At 48.3% G+C, this 21,240-nt stretch overlaps 1 protein-coding gene across 9 annotated transcripts in view; it reads left to right on the top strand.

The window, feature by feature from the left end:
* The first annotated feature begins 1,841 nt into the window (after positions 1-1,841).
* Positions 1,842-21,240, top strand: part of ARNT2 (aryl hydrocarbon receptor nuclear translocator 2) — a 121,693-nt gene continuing 102,294 nt past the window's right edge. For 3 of the 9 annotated variants that reach the window (XM_058542603.1, XM_058542601.1, XM_058542604.1), the window contains exons 1-2: positions 1,849-2,403; positions 6,546-6,759. In XM_058542603.1, coding sequence (XP_058398586.1) covers positions 1,921-2,403; positions 6,546-6,759 — 697 coding nt within the window. In that variant the 5' untranslated portion in view covers positions 1,849-1,920. Of the gene's footprint in view, positions 2,404-6,545; positions 6,760-21,240 lie in introns of all 9 variants that reach the window. The other 6 variants (XM_058542602.1, XM_058542600.1, XM_058542608.1 and 3 more) reach the window with 4 other exon arrangements.

Raw genomic sequence — 21,240 nt, 5'->3', positions numbered from 1 at the left:
CATCCTACTCCCTATCGCAGCGCCAGGCAGGGTTCTCTGCACACTGTCTCCCTACTGTCTGCCTTGATGAGGTGCGAGCTGGCGAGGTGGGGAGAATGCACCCGGGCAAGCTCACCCAGGCCTTCTCTATGGGCCCATGGGCCAGCACCTCCACAGCCTCCCGTGGCAGGTTCATAGCAGAGGGCACAGGTCGAGGGGATATTGATGAAGACCTGATTCTGGGTGGGCTGCCACTCCTTCTGTTCCCACTTTGGAATCGTGGAGAGAGAGCAGAGGAACTCCTGTGTGTCTTCCAGGGCAGGATTCCTGCCTTCGCTGGAGCACGCAGGAATCCCCTAACTAAATGCCCCCTGTCCCTCACTTCCCCTCTCTCTCTGTGGCTGCCCCCACCCCTTCTTCTCTTGTACCTTTTTTCTCCCCATGGTAAACAAGCCCTGCCCAGGAGAGCCATTACTCCTATACCATGTGCCTCCTTCCCTGCCCAGGCATGTCTTGGCCCCTGGAGCAAGACCACTTATGCTGCCTCTGGATGTTTCCACTGTCCGTTAGTCAGCTCCAAAGGGCTCTCACTGTGGGGTGGGAGGAGAGCACCTTGCCCCAGAAATCCCCTCACTGGCCTCAACCTCTCTCTTCCCCTCCCTCCCAACAAGACTCACCCGCCTCGGAACCTCTCCCCAGAAGCCAGCCTCAGGGGCGTGAAAGATCCAGACCCTATGCTCAGCCTGCCCTCCACAGCAGCTTTCTCTCTGATCTGTCACCTGTTTCCCCACTTCTCAGGCTCCTCATCCTAATTCCAGGCCTTTCTTTGATCCGGCTGACCCTCCTCCCAGAACACACCTCCCTAACTGCTGCAGACTGGACTAGCTCCCTCCCAAGCTCCTTCCCCTGCCCCTTCCAGCCCTTCTCCCCTCAGGACTACCTCTTCCTCCTCTCTTGCTCTCTCCTATGGTTTTTACTTTCCTTTTGGGGTATTTAATCATATTCTGCCTTCATTTCCACTATGCAAAGTAATATTTTATCTTCCACCCCCCCATGCTTGAGCACTGGAGCAGACATTCCTTGTTTCCTCTGTCCCCTCCCCTCATGGAGCCTGGCTCAGTGCTCTTAGTACAGAAGGTGCCCGCTGGGCCGCCCAGGTCTGCTGCCCGCAGTGAGCTTCCCCACAGCGTGCATCTTCACACACGACTTCCACATGATTAGTCCTGATGGTCAGTCTATCCCCAGCCTAGGCCGGTGGAATGTCAGCCTGATTAATCCCTGCGGGGGTGGGGGGGGCAGCCTTGCCTGAGATTATTCCTTTCCTGCTGTTAGTGTCATTCTCATACTTTGAACACCAGAGAAACCGTAAATCCTACAACAGACATGTGGTCTATTTTTAGACAATTTTATCCCAAGTAACAGCTTTGACTTAGAGTCGCTGAACTGAGTCTGCTGTCACTCTCTTTCAAGCCTAAAGGTAATAATCCCAGGGTGGAAACATTCTTCTGTCCCTTCTGCTAGCCTTTCATCTTAGCACATCACAGAGATTAACCTCAGTAATTCCTCCCAGTGCTTTTTTTAAGTTGGCGTTTGTTGTTTAAGGCAGAGGTGCACCTGTTCTGTTCCTGTGCTGTAGAAAATGTGTTGGGTGTAGAACAAAGACTTGTTAACAGCTTTATGGAGAGCAAATCTGTGGCGTTGCTGTCGACTTAGTGACACGAAGATGGCAAGGCTATACAGTGCTTCTTATTATAGGTTCAGAGTAAACCACATTCAACAGACAGTAACTGCATTCATTGTGCGTGTGTGTGTGTGTGTGTGTGCACGTGCACCCACCGTGTACCGATTCATAGGTGTACTCAGGAAGTGTGTTGGGTTAACTTTCGACAGCTGAAGGATAATGTCATAATTCTTCATGCTTATTGAAAAGTGCTTAGGTTCATGGGGACAGTTAGAAGATTTCAGGACATGTTTAGAGATGAGACTGAGGCATCCATAGAAGCCTGTGCTCCCCACACACAGAGACAAAAGCTTCTCAGGATTCCCAGCAAAAAATGTTTGCCAACCGCTGACCCAGAAGGAGCCCTTTGTTCTTTTGCGCCTGTTTCTCAGTCACTTGGTGTGAACGACATGCGGTCTTATTCTGCTGGTAGTAACCCCCAGTCTGATCCTTGTCTTGCTCTCGCTCCTGATCTTGTGCTTTCCGGAAGAGAGAACCACAGCGAGATAGAGCGGCGCCGGCGGAACAAGATGACGCAGTACATCACGGAGCTCTCTGACATGGTCCCCACCTGCAGCGCGCTGGCCCGGAAGCCGGACAAGCTCACCATCCTCCGCATGGCCGTGTCACACATGAAGTCCATGAGGGGCACAGGGAACAAGTCCACAGACGGCGCCTACAAGCCTTCCTTCCTGACGGAACAGGTACCCTGTTCCTCAGTCGTCTGTGGTCCTTTCCCCCCTGATAATGTCATTATTGGAAGGAGAGAGAATAAAGTGTCACCAAGATGAGATGAGCTACACGGAGAACAGGGTTCAAGGTGGAGGAAGGCACTAAATCAAGAAGTTTTGTTTCCACTCTTAAGCAGGAAACTCTCTTTAAGGGAGTATTTGTCCGACCTTTGTGTCCTCCACTTTTTTTTTTGTGAGGAAGATCAGCCCTGAGCTAACATCCATGCCCATCCTCCTCTTTTTGCTGAGGAAGACTGGCCCTGAGCTAACATCCGTGCCCATCTTCCTCCACTTTATGTGGGATGCCGCCACAGCATGGCCTGACAAGCGGTGCGTCAGTGCGCACTGGGATCCAAACCCGGGCCGCCAGCAGCGCAGCGCACGCACTTAACCACTACACCATGGGGCCAGCTCTGTGTCCTCTGCTTTTGTATTTCCCATATACCTTATAAAGACATCACTCAAAAAATATATCAGCATCTGAACCATGTTCTTAGCGTGCTAACACAGGAAAAAGCCAGTGGAAAACACAGTTCCTGTGTGGTGGAATAGTGGTGGTGATAATCATCATGAAAATGTTGGTAGCAGTCATAATGACAGTAGAGACAAGGGTTGTAATAGCTGGTGCTTCACAGGCCTCTGCTCTGTGCCTGCTCAGAGTGATATCTTCTTGTGCATTATTTTACTTACTCCTTATTCTGTGACTCATCCTTGCTCTATCCATGAGGAGGCTGAGGACTTGAAGGTGTCAGCAGTTTGCCCAGAGTCGGTCCACTGCTTAGTGGTGGAGCCAGGAGTTGAACACAGGTTGGCTGAACAGTTGAACACAGCCAGGTTTGTGGGGCCCCAAAGCCATATTTTTAACAGTTGTACTAGTCTTTGAATAGGTGGGAAGGGCAAACACAAGAAATGGTTAGTGGGATAGTACTTTATAAATTGTTACGTGAGCCAGAAGGCCTGTGTTCTGAGTCTTTGTTCTTCCTCGTGCTGGTGATAGGGCCGATCAGCAAATACTCCAAGCTTCAGTTGGCTCATCTCTGAAATGATCATGAGCTTTTTGCTATCCTGACTCCGAAGGCTTTTGCAAGATAAATGAGACGATGGATTTGAAAGCGCTTTGTATGTGGTGGTGGGCAGGGGGAAGGGAAAGTGATATGGTTGTCAGGGAATGCAGTTAGGAAGTGCAAAAGTATGTAGCGTGTTGGGTCCTAAAAGTACGGGAGTATTTTACGAGGCACGGAGAGTGCGGCTGAAACGAAAGAGAGCCGATATGGCCTGCTGTGGTCAGGGGGACGTCTCAGAGAGAGACGGCACTGGCAGACTGTGAAGGAGCCCCAGAATGTGCCTAGAAAGAGGAGATTCTCCACAAGAACAGTGAATGCAGAGCCTCAGTGGCAGTAGTGGAAAAGGCCTGATGAGAGACAGAATCATTTATTCTGCTGGACCTGGGAATCTAGTCATGTCAGGGGAGTTAGGTTTAGAAAAAGAACAAGGAAAGAGGAGCTAGCATTTATTACTGCTAGTTGGTGGCAGACATTTTAGCAAGGACTCGATCCTTGATCCCTGGTCTCATCACCCCAGTGGCCACGTGGGTCCTCCGATCACAGGTGTTGGGAAGGGGCTGTGGAGCCAGCGTCACTGGGAGGACATGAGCTTGTGGCTCAGGGCCCAGCTGCCCCCTCGTTTCCACCTCTGTGAAAAAGAACACAGCAACGGCTCCCCTTACCTGGAGGTGGAGGAAGGTGGTGGGAGTAGATTGTGTCACGTAGGGCGTGGCGGGCAATGAAGGCTGAGTCACTGAGGTAACCAGACAGACATGTATTAAGCACCTACTCACTGCTAGGGTCAGTAAAACCCTTTTTATCTGCATTTCTTGAATCCGTAATGAAAACCCTGCTGGGTCAGAATTTGAAATTAATCTCTTTATCTTTAAGTGACTAAAGATTAAGAAAGTGGAGTGAAGAGATAAGGCAGTTATGCAAGTATGAGTCCTCCCCGTATTTCTCCCTCAGTTCTACATTGTTGAAGACAATGCTGCACTGGTTGAGCACCTACTGTGTGCAGGCCCTCACTAAGTCCTTCACACACAAGATCTCGTTTAACCTCACAAAATCTCACTGAAAAAAACCATGTGAAACAACGGAAGCTGAGGATGTTTGTAACGTGCCCAAAGTTGCACAGTGAAGTGGAAAAGCCATGGATGATGGTCTCCTTTTACTCTGGAACCCATGCTCTTAAGCCTTTCTGTTGGTTTAACTGGAGAGTGGAGGCAAGGCTGGTTCTGGTTTCAGGCACAGGACCTTAGTAATGAGTGAGGTGCTCACAGAAGACAAAAATTGGGGAGGAGGGTGGTAGAAAGAGAGGTCCATGATCAGGGTGAGGCTGTCCCATCAGAACTTCCCACAGTCCTTGTGAAGTGGAAACTGTGAAAACATGGGTGAAGTCACTCGGCCTCCACTTCCTCTCCTCCACTGACAGAGAATTCTCTGCTTTCCCAGACATCCTGTTCCATGTTTCACAGTCCTCCCTGCTGGGAAGATCTTCCCAATACTGAAAATAAAACTGCTGACCTGACCCTCTGAGCTGAGTAAGCATCTAGGAGACACAGAAATGCAAAGCAAGAGAAATGGACAGAATAAACTTTTCCTTAAAAAATGCTTGTACAGGGGGCCGGCTCCGTGGCTTAGTGGTTAAGTGCGCGCGCTCCACTACTGGTGGCCTGGGTTTGGATCCCGGGTGCGCACAGACATACTGCTTGTCCGGCCATGCTGAGGTGGCCACCCACATACAGCAACTAGCAGGATATGCAGCTATGGCATACAACTATCTACCAGGTCTTTGGGGAGAAAAAGGGGAAAAAAAGGAGGAGGATTGGCAATAGATGTTGGCTCAGGGCCGGTCTTCCTCAGCAAAAAGAGGAGGATTGGCATGGATGTTAGCTCAGGGCTTATCTTCCTGACCAAAAAAAAAAATGCTTGTATGGTTCGCTTCCCTAGGTTCCTAGGCAGAGGATGTTAGAATTCTGACCCAGTCAAGGGCTCAGAGACCTTACAAACTCCCAGGTTCTGCTCACCACCAGATCCACATTTTCTAATCTCTGGGTCTTTGGAGCCCCCTCAGGACCAGCACTTAGAGCTGGGCCAGATGCTCCAGACCTCCCACTTTTTGCCTCCATGCAGCTGGCCCTTTGTCTGTATTACAGTGGGGCTTCCACATAAGATTACATTTGAACAAAGGATTCCCAGCACAAAGCCTGAGCTGCCTTCAGGCCCCTGCAAAGAAAAGATGTCTCATTTTAACAAAGTTGATTGTGCCTCATCCACATCCCTCTCTGGAAGATGGCAAGGCTTCCTGCTGCCCATTCATTGATTCCAAGCAGCTTCCTTCCTGTCTTCACGGACAGTCGTGAGCCTGGTGAGTCAATGTGACTCCAGGGCTGGTGCAACTAACCTCTCTTCCCACTGTAAAGTGACATGGTCAATGCTAATTGCCCTGCCACCCCTGGGATTATTCAGAGAGTCTGTTGAGATGTTGGCTGTCAAAGAGTTCTGGACGTTTGACAGACAAGTAGACGTAAGGTGATACTCTTATATCCTCTGCCAGCATTCAGCTCAGAAAGTACAGGAAGAGAAGAGGAACAAGAGCGTGCTGGCAGTGTGGCAGGTGGTGGGCGGGGAGACTCAGGGTCCCTTTCCTTCTCTCTTCTCACTTTCCCATTCTCCTTCCCTTGCTTCCGTGAGCACCTTTTCTACCAGGCCCTTCTGCTCCAATGGCATGGCAGCAGTTTGAATGTGTAGGTGTGGCCATTCACATCTGTGGCAGCCCAATGCCTTCTACTGGTCACTCCTTGCTTCCTGTTCCCCTGTGCTGGAAATTTCCCTCCCATAAGAGAGGGCTAGTCAGGACAGGACTCATGTTTACAGTAGCTGTATCTTAGGGCTAGTACAAGCTTTGTGCATTTTTTAGCTCATCTTCCAATAAAAAAAAAAGCAATCAAAGTTTCCAAAACTATTTGTGTATCACAGTGCGTATCGGAATAAAAGTTGAAGTTTCCTAATGAGAAGATTTAACTGGCCTGTGTTTGTCCTGTCCTAATCACGATCTTTTCTTCCCAGGAACTAAAGCACCTCATCCTTGAAGCAGCTGATGGGTTTCTGTTTGTAGTGGCGGCCGAGACAGGGAGAGTGATTTATGTGTCTGACTCTGTCACCCCCGTTCTTAACCAGCCGCAGTCAGAGTGGTTTGGGAGCACCCTCTATGAACAGGTGCACCCCGACGACGTGGAGAAGCTGAGAGAACAGCTATGCACCTCTGAAAACTCCATGACAGGTCAGTGTGGCTCCCTCTAGGAGGCTGTTTGACCCCAGAGGAAAATTTCTTTCAGTAAACAGATCAAGAAGCTAGAGGTCAGAAAAAGCTGCCTAAAGGTAAGGGGATATATTTGTCTTGGCTTCTGTAATGGCTTCATTTACCCTATAGCATTTTAAAAATTCGTTTTTAATGCATTACTTTTTTCTATATTTTACTTGCAATTAGGAGACATTGCCACTGGGAGGCATTGTTGATACATTAGCCAGAACCATATGTTCTGTAATGAGGTTTATGCTGAGAGTGTGGGATTATTTGTGGTCCTGATCATAGGCATTTATTGGGTTATGCCGAGAGTGTGGGATTATTTGTGGTCCTGATCATAGGCATTTATTATCTAGGCCCCGGTTACCTGAAATGAAGTTCCTTATTCAAACATTTAAATACAGTCAGTTCTGCTATAACACAATATACGTTTTCCTAAAAGTCACTGCAGTATACAAAATCATAAAAATAAAAACCACAGGGTGTATGGGGAAAAACTGAGTTAGGAGCACAACACTCAAATATTTGTCAGTGACAGATAAAATAAAAAATAAGAACTTCATAAAAATGGTAGCACAGCTTTACAAATTAAATGGTTAAGAAATTTGTAAATATTACCGTAAGTATGACACTTGGCCTTGAAATGGACTTGAAATTTCCTCGTGGAAATGAGCCTCAGAAGGGTTGCCCCTAGTGTGTTGTAGTCAGTGGTACAAGGACAGTCATCTGAAGTTAGACAGAAATGAAAAGAAAGTTGTGACACCAGATATAGATGGCGTGGCTCGTAACACACACGGTAAACTGAAGGAGCTGGCCGATGCCTGGTGTACATTTTGCATATTCCTATGTGTCTCGGTTCAGCTGGGTGCAGTTTTCCGTGTTCATCTGCTGTTTCCCGCAGATGAAATCATGCATAAGCAAACACAAAATTCACATTATCCTAGAATTGTTCCCCAGTATATCGATCACATTGGAACAAATTTGCATCTTCAAAACAAATGTTATAGCAGAACTGACTATATCGTAATATTTGCATTCCACTGTACGATGGATATATTTGTGCTGTGTCCTCCCTGCCAGACTGAGAGTGGCTGGATTCTCCTTTACTCTGCGTCTGCCTACAGGCCTTACTCTGTGCTCTGCACATAGTAGGCATTCCACAGAAGCCTGGTGAATAATGAGTCTGAGCTTTCTTCATTGTGTTAGAGTGCTGAGGCTGCCGTAACAAACACCACAGACTGGGGGGCGAAAGCAACAGAAACTTATTTCTCACAGTGTGGGGGCTGGACGTCCCATATCAGGTGTCGGCAGCGTTGGTTTCTCCTGAGGCCTCTCTCCTTGGCTTGCGGACGGCTGCCTTCTCGCTGTGTCCTCACATGGTCTTTCCTCTGTACACATACATCCCTGATGTCTCCCTCTTTTTACATGGACACCAGTCCTATGGGATTAGGGCTCAACTCTTATGACTTTATTTAACCTTAGTCACCTCCTTAAAGGTCCCGTCCCCAAACAGTCACATTTTGAGGTCCTGGGGACTAAGGCTTCAGCATATGAATTCTGGTTGGACAGAATCCAGCCCATAACAGTTATGATAATGCTGAATCAGATGTTGTCAAAAGTGACAGAAGTACAGCTGGTTCTGTACGATAACAGTATTTTTTCGGTGTTGGTCATCAGTGATGTGTGAAAGGGAGGAAAAGGATAGAGAAGGAAGGTGAGAGGACAGAGTCTGTGTTGTGCTCGTCTCTGTGTCTCCTGTGATGATGACTCATGACCTGGCTTGTAGAACAACGAGGCTAAAACACACTCAGAGAAAGAGGTGCTCTGCGGTCCAGCGTCCGGGGCTGAATTAGAGAACTCTGTATAGAAATCCTAAGGAACATACCGTACAAAGTTACACATATGGGAGGGATGTGAAGGGGAAGATAAATCATCCAGGAAGTGTTGCTTTGATGGCTGAAATCACCTTCTCTGGAAAGAGCTGCCTTTCTCCAGACTTCTGTGTTTGACCACAGGATGTGGCTTTTTGAAACCCGGTCAGGAGACCCAGCTGAGGCAGATGGCAGGGGAAGTGATGGTCAAGGGCGGGTCAGGCCAAGGGTTCAGCTAACTGGCTCAGCAGAGTTGGATGGACACTTCTGTCGGTGGGAAGTCTTCATGTGTCTGTAGCATCTAAAGGGGCAGTGTGAACCACATTTGGACAGAAATGTCCGTGGAGTGGACACTGGAGGGTAGGAGCCCGGCAGCCAGAGCTAGCGTGGTGGAGGGAGTCCTTCAGGGTGCTGGAGAACGCCCGGTGAATGGTGAACAGCCAGGCCTCTGAGCTCTCCAGCCGGCTCCTCTTGTGAGGAACAAGGTGGGGATGGAGAAGTGGGTCCCTATCCTCAGGGTGGTAGAGAGGGCCGAGTCTGTCTTAGGGCCAGAGAGAGCGTGCCATGAATCTCCCGGGACATACAACATAAAAGCCTCTTGATCCAGTGAGAGAGCCTGGAGGAGGTCACTGCAGCAGGTCTTCCACTGGAATGGGCCTCAGGGCTTCGCTGGCCACGGGACAGGGCAGGAGCTGGGCTTCGTATGTAACCAAAGTGTAGAAGTGATAGAAACTTGTAATAAAAACCCTCAGGGATGATTTGATGCCTTCAATTATTGGACTAGGGTCTCTTCTTGTCCCTGGGCATGTTTGGTTTCAGGCCTGGAAGGAAGTGACGTGGCCCACCTGGTGTGGAGTCGGGGTGGGAGGATGTGGGGCAGAGAGCCAGGCAAGGCCTGCGTGAAGGGGGTGGTCTAATGAGGGCAGCCTGGCCCACCTGGCCCAGGGGAGCATCCCTTCTTTGAGCCTCTCGGTCAGTAGCGAGTCCATGTCTCATCCACGGGCATTGCACGGTGGCCTGCACTGAACAGGTCGGGTGTTGAGTGTGCCTGGAGGGAGAGGAGCAAGACACGTAATGACGGTGGGGCCTGCAGACTCCCGTGCTGGCTCAAGCATCCCGGAAAGCAATGTTTGCATGGAGTTGCAGTAACTGGGGTGGTGGTGATGCTGGAGTCCTTCTTTGTGGAATTAAATGTTTCCCTAGCTGGAGAGGTGGTGACAAAGAGGGGTCAGAAGATATATAATGTCTCCTTAGAGTGGGCACCATGCATCACGGAATGGTGTGGGCCAATGCAATGATTTGATTTGTCCGTGAATTAAAAACTGGGATTTATCGACATGGACAGAGAATGGGTGGAGCCTTCACCTAGCAACAGCAACATTGCTAGTAGAGAAAGTGCTGGAAAGGGGGTTGGGAGCCCCTGTTCTGGTTTTCACTTTGCCATCTTGGCAAGTCCCTTTCTTCTCTGACCCTCATTCCCCTCATCTCAGCCCGGGAAATTTCTCAGGAGCCTTCTAGCTCCGATTCTACTCTCTTGCCCAAGGCCAGAACATGGAATTTAATCCACTGATTTAAGAAATGGTAGGAGGTCAGAGGAGAGGAATTAAAAGCTGGAACCAAGTCCTCTGGCATGGGGCCATTCGCCCAAGCCCCTGCTGAGCCCCGTTCCCGTGAACCCTCTGCTGTCGATTGGCACAGCCTGTGGGCAGGGAGACAGCATTGGCCCTGGAAACTCAAAAGCCATGCAGACCCATGTCCATTCTCCAGGACTCGAATTGGCAGTGGGTTGAGGAGGACACTGCTGAAGTGTTTTTACTGTGGCTCACGGGAAGAACCCCACTCCTTTCGAGGACTTATTTTGGCAGGAGGATGAGAGGGATCTGTCATCTCAAGCTGAGTAATTCTGCATATAAACCTGGAAAATGTCTCCACAGACAATGCCTGGGGAGGACTAAACTTTCCCTTTGAAGGGGTGATCAGGATGTTGAGGACTCTGGGATTCTAGAGGGTTCTAAGGGCTAATTAGAGGGAACAGGTACCTTTTTCCCAGAGACCACTATGCTAAAAGAGCAGCTGTGGAACCAGCCTGGGCTCATGTGACAGAAAATCAACTTCAACTGGCTTGAATGAGAAAGGAAATTCATTGCTCATGTAACTGAAAGCAGTTTACTGGCTTGAGGCACAGGAGGATCCAGGTGATCAAATACTGCTAACAAAAGTACAGTCAATCCTCATTATTCACAGATTCGGTATTTGTGAATTTGCCTACGAGCAAAATTTATTTGTAACCCCAAAATCAATACTGATGAGCTTTCAGAATCATTTGTGGACATGCACAGAGTGGTGAAAAATTTGAGTCACTCAATGCACACATTCCAGCTGAAGTCAAAAAAGATGATGCTCTGCCTTCTAGTTTCAGCCCTCATGACTATCAACAAATGTTCTCCTTGCAGTATATTTTGTGCCATGTTTTCTGTATTTTTGTGCTTTTGGTTGCTATTTAAAATGACTCCAAGTGTAGTGCCAAAGTGCTGCCTAGCATTCTGAAGTGCAAGGCTCGCAGAGAAAACGTGTGTGTGTTAGAGGAGCTTCATTCAGGCTTGAGTGCTAGTGCTGGTGGCTGGGAGTTCAGTGTTCATGAATCAACGATATGTATTAAATGAGGTGTCTTTAAATAGAAACACAGAGTAAACAAGGTTATGACCAGATGTTGTTGACAAAGACGTGACCAGAGGCTAGCAGGAACCTGAGCCTGTTCGCCTTAGGAGCCGTGGCTCAGCATTTGCTAAGTCAGTGTTTGTGGTGACTTTGTAGAACATAATGCCTGTGAATAATGAGAATCCACTGTGTATCTTTTTTCATCTCCCAGCTTTTTTTTTAAAGCTTTATTGAGGTATAATTGATATGCAAAAAACTGCATATATTTAGTGTACACAATTTGATGAGTTTGGACATATGCATATACCCATGATACCATCACCACAATCAAGGTACTAAACAGATCCATCACCTCCAGAAATTTCCTTGTGTTCTTTTGTGGCTTTTTTCTTTCTTTTTTTTTTTTTTGTAGTAAGAACACTGAATGTGAGATCTGTCACTTAACATATTTTAAAGTGGACAATACCATATTGTTAACTCTAGGCCGATGTTGTACAGCAGATCTCTAGAACTTATTCATTTTGCATAGCTGAAACTTTATACCCATTAAACACCAACTCCCCACTTCCCCTCCTCTAGCCCCTGGCACCCACCATTCTACTCTCTGCTTCTGTGAGGCTGACTACTGAAGATACCTCGTGTGTGGAATCATGCAGGATTTGTCCTTTTTTGTGACTGGCTTATTTCACTTCACATGCTGTCTAGGTTCATTATAATGTCCTCTAGGTTCATCATAATGTCCTCTAGGTTCATCCATACTGTTGCAAATGAGAGAACCGACTTCTTTTTAAAGGCTGGATAATATTCCATAGTATGTGTACCCCACATTTTCTTTATCCACTCATCTGTCAATGGGCATTTGGGTTGTTTCTGTATCTTGGCTATTGTAAATAATGCTGCAGTGAACGTGGGAGTGCAGATACTTCTTTGAGATTCTGCTTTCAATTCTTTTGGGAATACACTATACCCAGAAGTGGAGTTGCTCCTGGGCAGGGCTGATTCTCAGGCAGGCTCTCCTCATATGACAAGAGGTGCTCACTAGCAGCTCTGAGTTGATATTCTGCAAGCTTAGCAACACCAGCAGAAACAGTGCCTTCTCTAGCAGTGCCAGCAAGTATCCCAGGACTGACTCGCTTGGATCAGCTTGGGCCACCTGCCCTCCCCTGCCCAATTCCAGTGCCTGGGGAGTCTGAGCCGGGGTGTGAGGCCAACTTTTCTGCCCAGGACACTTCAACCCAAGAACTGGGGAGATGTGACTTCCCAGAGGAGATTAGGGTGCTGTCACTAAAAGGAGGAAGGGATGCTGGGCAGGCAAACCGCAGGTTTGCACTGGCTGCCTGGAAGAACCAGCCTTAGTGGTGTTAGAGGTGATTCTTATGGGGAAGGAGGGAGTGTTCTCCCTGAGAATGGGGAGCATGCTTTTCTTTTACTGGGAATGCTCAGGATGTTTGGGTTACAGCATTCTGAGTGGAAGATTGAGCCAATGTCAGGTATGGAGGAGGGCAGGGATCAGATTAAAGTTTGGTGGGGGGAGGGGCTGCAGAAATACTTATCGTGGATCTCTGGGTGACCTGAGCCCCAGCCCACCACAAGGAAGGAGTGGAAGCCAGGAGAGGCCCAGGGCTTTCCAGGTGATTCTACAGCCTCTGTAACTGGAGATGCCCCAGGGGTGGGGTTCAGAGGGCAAGCAGTGCAGTCAGCCTCCCAAGGGAGCGCAGAGGGAGTGAATTCTTCTCTGTGTCTTCCATGGCCTTTCCCAAGCTCCCCTCTGTGGCTGCTGAACTCTGGAAAACCATGATCCTGCTGAGCAGAAACTGGAGACGCCTTGTCAGTGACCTCAAGCACTGTGCTGCACAGGAAGTGCCCAGATGCCCTGGCTGGGAAGCGGATGTGGAAAAGGGTAACCCATAGCTTCTTCAAGACAAGGTTGATTTGGCCCACTCCCCCTGCATTGCACTTCCGCAGCTGTGCTTCTACTTGACTCTTCCTTCATTCAGAGAATTGGGTCAGCATTTGGGTTCAATATAGGGAAGAACTTTGCAAAGTTAAAACTGTCCCGTGGTGGAAAAGGGTGTAAGCCAAAGCTGAATTAACTAATTCCTTCCTTCTTTCCTTTATTTCTTCCTTTCTTCCCTTCTTTCTTTCCCTTCCTTTTCCCTCCCTCTCTTTATCCAATAGCTACCTCATATATAACCAGTTACCCAACCATTCAACAAATACCTGTTTTGCATGGCTGTAGAAAGGTCATCTGGGATACAGCCGCTCCCCCTATCATGGACAGGAGTTCCCAGCTGTTGTTGAATGAATGGACCCCTATTTCCTAAATGTTGCAGCCCATATTCCTTGTGATAATTTGGAGAGAGCCCTCTCCAGGTTGGTGCCTGATGGCTTTGGCCGGAAAGCCCCTGTACATGATTCACATGTCCGAATCAGCTGTGATTAAGCTTCCCTATCTCCCTGAGAGCTTTGCCGAAGTCCAGAGATACTTTCAGCCTTGGGTCACAGGATTTGGCTGGGCTGTGGTCTGGGCACAGATAGCAGCTCACAAGAGCAGGCCACCAGGGAGCCGTGTTCAGCCAGCCCTGCTCACTGACCTGTCGTCACACTGTGTTTCTGTGAGAGCTTGAAGACTGTGCGTCCACACCACAGTCTCCCTGCTTGTCTGAGAGCGAGGACACCTGTGGGACGCTTGGCACACTTTGCTATTATTTTCTCATTCAACCCTAACAGTGAAATATTAATAACTATAATGAACTCTTACATTTTTATAGCACGTTTTTTACCACTTTAGTGGCTATCAACACTGGCTGCACATTAGAATCAGTCACAGGGGGAGATATGACAAATGCACCTGCCCAGGATGTGAGGAGGGTGATGGCCACTGTTACTTTTACTGTAAAAGCTTCCCAGGTGATTCTGATGTACAGGTAGGGTTGAGAACCATAGCTCCTCTGGGCCTCCTCACAGTCCTGTGTATGGGGGATTATTGACCGCATTTCACAGGTGGGGAGCATGAAGCTTGAAATCACTGAGAGGTCCCCAGGGCCATACAACCAAGGCCAAACAGCTGCTACAAAGTGGAGCCGAAGCTTCTGTCTCCTTTGGAAACAGCTGGGTACAGAGAAGCCTCCGTGTGGCCTGACATGGCACGTCCAGTCAGAGTAGCTCAGCCCAGGGTTACGGCGGCCCCGACTCACAGAGGGTGAACGGGGCAGCGTTCAGTGGGGGTCAGGGGCATATGAATGGTCAGTGGTGTCAAGGCTTCGAGACTGAAGTCAGATGCCCTGGAGTCTCTGGAGTCCTCCATGATCTAGTGCGGTGGTTCTCAAAGTGTGTCCCTGCGCCAAAGGCACAAGCATCTCTTGTGAACTTGCTAGAAATGCACATTCTTGGCTGAACCTCAAACCTACTGAATCACAAACTTGGGGGGGCCCAGTAATCTGTATTTTTACCCACCCTCCAAGTCATTCTGATGTGTGCTAAATTTTGAGAATCACTGATTTAATAAAATCCTCTCGGAACTTGATATCAAGTCACTGGGGTTGAGTCCATCTCTCTTTTGACCTTGTCAAGCTCTTTGATCTCTGAGTTTAACTTTCCTCCTCAGAAGGATGGGGGAATGCATGGTTTTGTGAATTGTCTTATTAACTGTGAAACTCAAGGCAAATGTGTATTTGTACTGGGAAGGTGAACCGTGGTGAGATCTAGTAAGTGTGCTCTCAACCAGCAGTACCTGCACCTCCTGGGAGTGTCTTAGAAATGCAGGGTCCCGGGCCCCATCCCAGGCCTGTTGACTCAGGGTCTACATTTTAACGAGATCCCCAAGGGTTTTATATGCACATTAAAGTTTGGGAAGCCCTAAACTAAAGAATTGAGCAAGTTGTAGTTGGGGGCTTACAGCAGCTGGGGTGCAAGCGTCCTTTGGCTGCTGGGACTGGCACACAGTGGTGGGATTGGCCCAGCAACTTCTGCTGCCCAGCTTGTATGAGCCCAGCTCTCAGGTCCAGGGCCAGGCCTTTGGGGAGAGCAGTCAGAGGAGCAGTCTCTGGAGGTTTGCTGCCCTCTCCTTGCTGCCCAGGGCACGGGCTGACCAGCACTGGGAAGGTGTTGCAGCCTGCAGCAGCCTGGCCCTCACGCTGCTCACATCTCAGACCCTCCACCAAGGTCAATAGGGGGTTTGCAGGGTTGGCAGTTGGCATTCTCCACTGCGAAATAGGAGAGCAAATGAACCCAGTTATGAATGATGCCACAAAGGTCGGCGTGCACCTCGTGGGATGTGTATGCCTGAGAAAATAGCTGACAGTCGTCAGCATTCAGACTCAGCCCACCCAAGGCAGCTGGGCCTTCGTCGCAACACTTTGCAAAAGAGGGCAAGGACAAAACTGTTGAAATTAGCTGTGCCGTTGAATCCTTCCAGGAAAGAATGTCAGGCAGATAATTGGTCCCACAGAGGCCCTGTGAACTATGATGTCCACTCTGTGGTATCAGTTCTGGAAAAAGGTGGTCTGTTTCCAAATGTCAGTCATGAAGGTAACTTCGTGAAAACCGTACTTGCAAACATATAGCTGGTTTTCTTTGGAATACCCAAACTTAGTCTTTGGACTAATGCCAGAATCTGAAATCCTAAATATACCCAGCAGTCCTTTTCTTGCCATTTTAGGTAACATACATAAATGTGGCCAAAAAGTCCTGATTTTATCTGAGTCAACTATTAACACCGTTATTGGGTTTCTGTTGTTTGAAATGGAAATAAACTGTTTTGGTGGCAAGAAAAGCACGTTTATTTGATTTAGGCCCCTTGGAAATTGCCCAGTTGTGTAGTAAACACTTAGGCCACTGGAAAAAGCCTTTAGATTTGGGCTGCCAGAGGTGCTGATAAATGCACATGAGTGAAATCTGGTATCACTGGCCGGTTATTTTTCGTAGCTTCATGGTGACTTTCCCACTGGAAACCACAGCCCACTTAGATCTCTTATCCCAGATGTTTCTTTGGCACCAGTTCAGTTCTTTCTTGTTGTTAAATATTTACACAACCTGCCTTGTTTTGCTTCACTTCATACATCGCATGCTGATGCTGCTGAATTGTTTGTGTTTTTCTCTCGTATTTTATGTTGAAAGATATTTCATGAATCTGGACAGAGTTCCAACTCGGGTTGCTGGGTTCATTATCACTCTGGAGTCACAGCAGGTAAAGGAGGTGGAGCCATGTTTCACACACATTGCAGATGCTGGCTGGAGGCTGGCTTCCCTGCAAGCCAAGAGAGCTCACCCCAGCCATGTGTGGTAACCAGGGTGGCTGAGGGGTGGGGGCCATGGGGGCAGAGGGTGTGGGCAGCTGTGGGCAGTGGAAGGATCCCTGCACTTGGAGTCAGATGGACCTGGTGATAGTGACAGTTCATGGCCCTTTCCCTTGGGTGAATGACTTAACCTCCTTGGACCTCAGTGTTCTGTCCTATAAATGCAGACAATAATATATCCCCTACAGGAATCTGCTGAAGCAGGCATGACATGACCTATGGGATAGTATTAATGATAGTGTTTGGGAATTGTAGAGATTTCATTCCTTTTTTAGTAATTGAAAATTATATTTAAACACTGATATAGACGAGTGGTTTCCCAAACTTTCCAACTTATCCTGCTTCATTTCTCTTCTTACCCCTTTAAAATGTGTCTTAGGATTTTGGCACTGTTGACAAGGGAAGATGGGTTGACTTTGACCGTTCTGAGTTTTGCCCAGTCATCAAAGGATGGCATTTCCCTTCCACCTGCGCTTGAGGGCGTCTATCACACATTCAGGGAGAGGAAGGGGAGTGGAGAGTGCCTATCTCTTTCTCCCTTTGCTCTGTTCATTCATTCATTCATCCACATATTTATTATTGAGTACTAAGTCACTTTGTGTGAGATGCTGGACTGAGTGTTGGGGATATAGTGATGAATAAAACCCATGCAGTGTGGATCTCATGTTTAGTGGGGAAGAGAGACACCAAATAGTCACATATAACATACATAATACATGATGACAAGTATTAAGGAGGAAAAGTGCAGGGGGGCATTGAGACCAAATAACATGGGATCCGGCTTGTTGGGGCAGATTGAGACGGCTCTCGTGACTGAGTGGTACTTAGTGAGATCTGGTGAGGGGCCTGAAGGTAACCAGGTGAGGAGATGGGAGAAGGGGAGAGTGGATGCTTACTCCCAGAGCAATAAATTCCCCGGCCACTGAAGGTTTTGAACCAGAGGAGTTCTGTGATCCATGCTGGAGGTGAGAAGCTCCCTCTGGCCGCAGAGTGGAGATCATGTTGTAGGGGAGCCATCCTGGCCGGGAGAGTCAAGGTTACATGGGTGTTGGAGTTACCCTGGAGAGATGACGCGGGCATGGGTTAGGGTGGTGTGTTATTTCCTCGGCTGCCATCACAAATGACCCCAAACTGGGCAGCTTAAAACAACAGGAATTTATTCTCTTATGGTTCTGGAGGCCAGAAGTCCAAAACCAAAAAGTCAGCAGGTGAGTCTTTTCTGAGGCTCTGAGGGTGGTGGTGGCCAGCGACCCTTGAGGTTCCTTGGCTTATGGACATCTCTGTCCCATCTCTGCCTCTGTCATCACATGACCTTCTCCCTGTGTGTCTCTGTTTCCAAATTTCTGTCTTCTCATAAGGACACCAGTCATGTTGCGTTAGGAATAACCCTAATCCAGTGTGACCTCATTTTAACTTGATTACATCTACAAAGATCCTATTTCCAAATAAGGTCACCTTCACAGGTTTGGGTAGACATGCATTTTGGGGGCACACTATTCAACCCAGTACAGGTTTGTGATAGTGGAGATGGAGGGAAGTGAGTCGATTCAAGAGATATTTAGGCAACAAAACCAGCAGAGGAAGTTGATCCACTCACTCTAGTTCTTTCTCCACCCAAATAATGTTAAAAAATCTGGTTATCTAGGGTCTTTGGTGACCCTTTGTTGCTGCCCTGTATTGTCATTGACAAATCTCTTCTACCAGAAGTAAGTTTAACTGTGGAGAGAGCGGGAGGCATCTCTTCAATGGCCCTGACTCCTCATGTTGAATCAAGCCACAGAATTCATCCCTTCCTTGGATGCGTTTGCATTCACTGATGGATCCCTTTGGACCCATCACCTATTTTCATAAATCAACTTGGCTGCAGTGCAGAGTGTGCTCAGAGTGCCCTGCTGGGAAGCAGGAATATGCAGTGTTCTTTGTTTTGTATAAAACTGTGAATCACCCTACTCTGTGAGTCAACAGTGTCACATCCCAGGGATGGGTCTTCCAGGCCTGTGGGTAGTGTGGATTTTACTTGCTCCCTTCCGCTCCTTTGCTCATTCAGATCTGAGCATCAGTAGAGGCTGAGCCATGTTGTATCAGTTCCTCTGCTTCATTTTCCTGCTCTCTTCCTCTTCATTTCCTTCAGCTGGACCTGCTGATGCTCGCCCCTCATCCATTTGAAGTAGATTTAAGCCTGCCCCAAGACAGGATAAAGAGCAGCACTTTCTCGCCTTCCTCTCCGTGCCTCTCAGATCTGGTGGGGCCTGGAATTCAGTCACTTGTCCAGACCCGAGGGGCAGTTTCATTCCTCAGATTTGCTCCTCACCATAGCTCTCCCTGCTTCTCAGGCTCACTCCAGCTCCTAGCCTTGCCTTCTGTCTCTCTTCCCTGGCTTTGTTCTGACTTGATTCATTGTCTGATGCCTGAGTCCTGCCCACCCACCTCCTGCCTTGGACCAGATCTGCCACTTTGCACTGTCTTCTTGGACAGAAGCAGAGCCAGACACAATCCAGAGCCAGGGCCAAGGCCATTTTCTGCAGAGAGCAGAGGAAAGTCGCCACAGCTGAGAGTGGGTTTAGATGGGGAGGGAAGAGGGGTCCACGTCAGGGCTGAGGCAAGAGAGGGAGATGGGCAATGCTAGGATGCCTGGGGGAGGGGACAAGTAATGCACATCCGAGAGGCGAGGGGACAGATTCTGCTGGGACAGGGACCTGTCCCACTCAGGCCTATCTCTGCCAGACTTCAGGGTGCAGAATCGTTTCCAGATGTAGGACTTGGACAGTTGGTGCCGGCCATTGTGCCTACGTTTCCCGAGGCTGTCTTTATATTTGGACCCTGAAACCAGGGCACCCCATCCCCTCACCAGTCCCAAACTCCTTTCTCTTCCTGTCCTTGCCTTGCATGTCTAATGCGTTGTCCAGAGTACCAACTTATTAGGGAAAGGGGTCTAAAAACTGAAGCGTATCCAGGCTTTGCAAGGCTTGAGGAGGAGACTTGCCAGGAAGGGCACTGAATGATTGCATTTTCCATTAGTTATGGAGCATTTCTCTGCAAGAGACGTAACTGAGATGCATACAGCCTCCTCCACAACGGGGCTCCCAGGGGTCAGGGAGGCAGCCAGGGAGGCGAGTGAAGCAGCCGCCATGGGGAGCCTTGTGTCTGCTGTATTTATGCACAACCAACTGGATTCTCCCCTTTGGCATTAGTGAACAAGCTACTTTCCCACAATGAGGCCCTATGTGGGTAAGTCGAGGGAGCCCTCCAGCCCCTGCCCGTGCTGTGCTATTGCTCCATCAGGAAGCCGGGTCTGAGAACGGTGGGCAGCAAGGCTCTGCAAAATCCAGATGGGGAAGGAGTCTTTTCCCAACTCCCAAGAGCAGTGAGTCTGTTGTGGTAAAGGGGGAGAACGAGGTTCAAGTTCTCTGTAACAGGTCAGTATATAGGTCTTCCAACCCGTCATAAGTCTATGTGACTGAAACTCTAAATCTTGCTTTAAATTCACCCATATAGGGCCAGCCCCATGGCTTAGCGGTTAAGTGTGCGTGCTCCGCTGCTGGCAGCCCGGGGTTCGGATCCCAGGCGCGCACCGACGCACCGCTTCTCCGGCCATGCTGAGGCCGCATCCCACATACAGCAACTAGAAGGACGTGCAGCTATGACATACAACTATCTACTGGGGCTTTGGGGGGAAAATAAATAAATAAATAAATAAAATTAAAAAAAATAAAAAATAAATAAAAAAATAAATGCACCCATATGAAAGAACCATTGGTGCATTTCTTTGTCATGCTGAGAATCACCTCCTAAAGACTCTTTCTCTCCATTCTTATCTTTGGATCAGGGCTTTTCTTGAAAGAGGAATGTTCGAGTAGTGTCTGAAATAAAACAGCTCTATAAATAAGTTTTTAAAATTGCCAGCCCCTAGAACAGTGGCTCTCAATCTCAAAGCAGATAAGAATTTTATTGGATCTTTTAAAAATTCTGATGCCGAGGCTCCACCTCATTTCTCTGCATTCGACTATGTTGTGGTGAAGCCCAGGCCGTCTATTATTTTTATTTTTATTTTATTTTATTTATTTATTTTTTTTGTGAGGAAGATCAGCCCTGAGCTAACATCCATGCTAATCCTCATCTTTTTGCTGAGGAAGACCAGCTCTGAGCTAACATCTATTGCCAATCCTCCTCCCTTTTTTTTTCCCCAAAGTCCCAGTGGATAGCCGTATGTAATAGTTGCACATCCTTCCAGTTGCCGTATGTGGGACGCGGCCTCAACATGGCCGGAGAAGCAGTGCGTCGGTGAGCGCCCGGGATGCGAACCCAGGCCGCTAGTAGCGGAGCGCGCGCACTTAACCGCTAAGCCACGGGGCCGGCCCCCCATCTATTATTTTTAAAAGCAACCTTGGTGATTCCAATGTGAACCACCCCAATGTGTCCCCTGTCAAAAAAAAAAAACACAAATAAAAGAATACAGCCTAATCTGTTTTACACTAGGGGGAAATTTCAGCAAGATCAAAATAAAAAAGAAACAAAATGTTAAAAATGTAATCAGTGTGCAATACAATTGAAAAATGAGCAGCATCAGCATTTTAAACCCTCTTTACAAGAGCCTTGATTTTTTAATGAGGAATCCTTTTTCCTAACTCTGA

This window comes from Diceros bicornis, chromosome 5 (genome assembly GCF_020826845.1).
Source record: "Diceros bicornis minor isolate mBicDic1 chromosome 5, mDicBic1.mat.cur, whole genome shotgun sequence".
NCBI lineage: Eukaryota > Metazoa > Chordata > Mammalia > Perissodactyla > Rhinocerotidae > Diceros > Diceros bicornis.
This window is presented reverse-complemented; position numbering and strand designations above follow the sequence as displayed.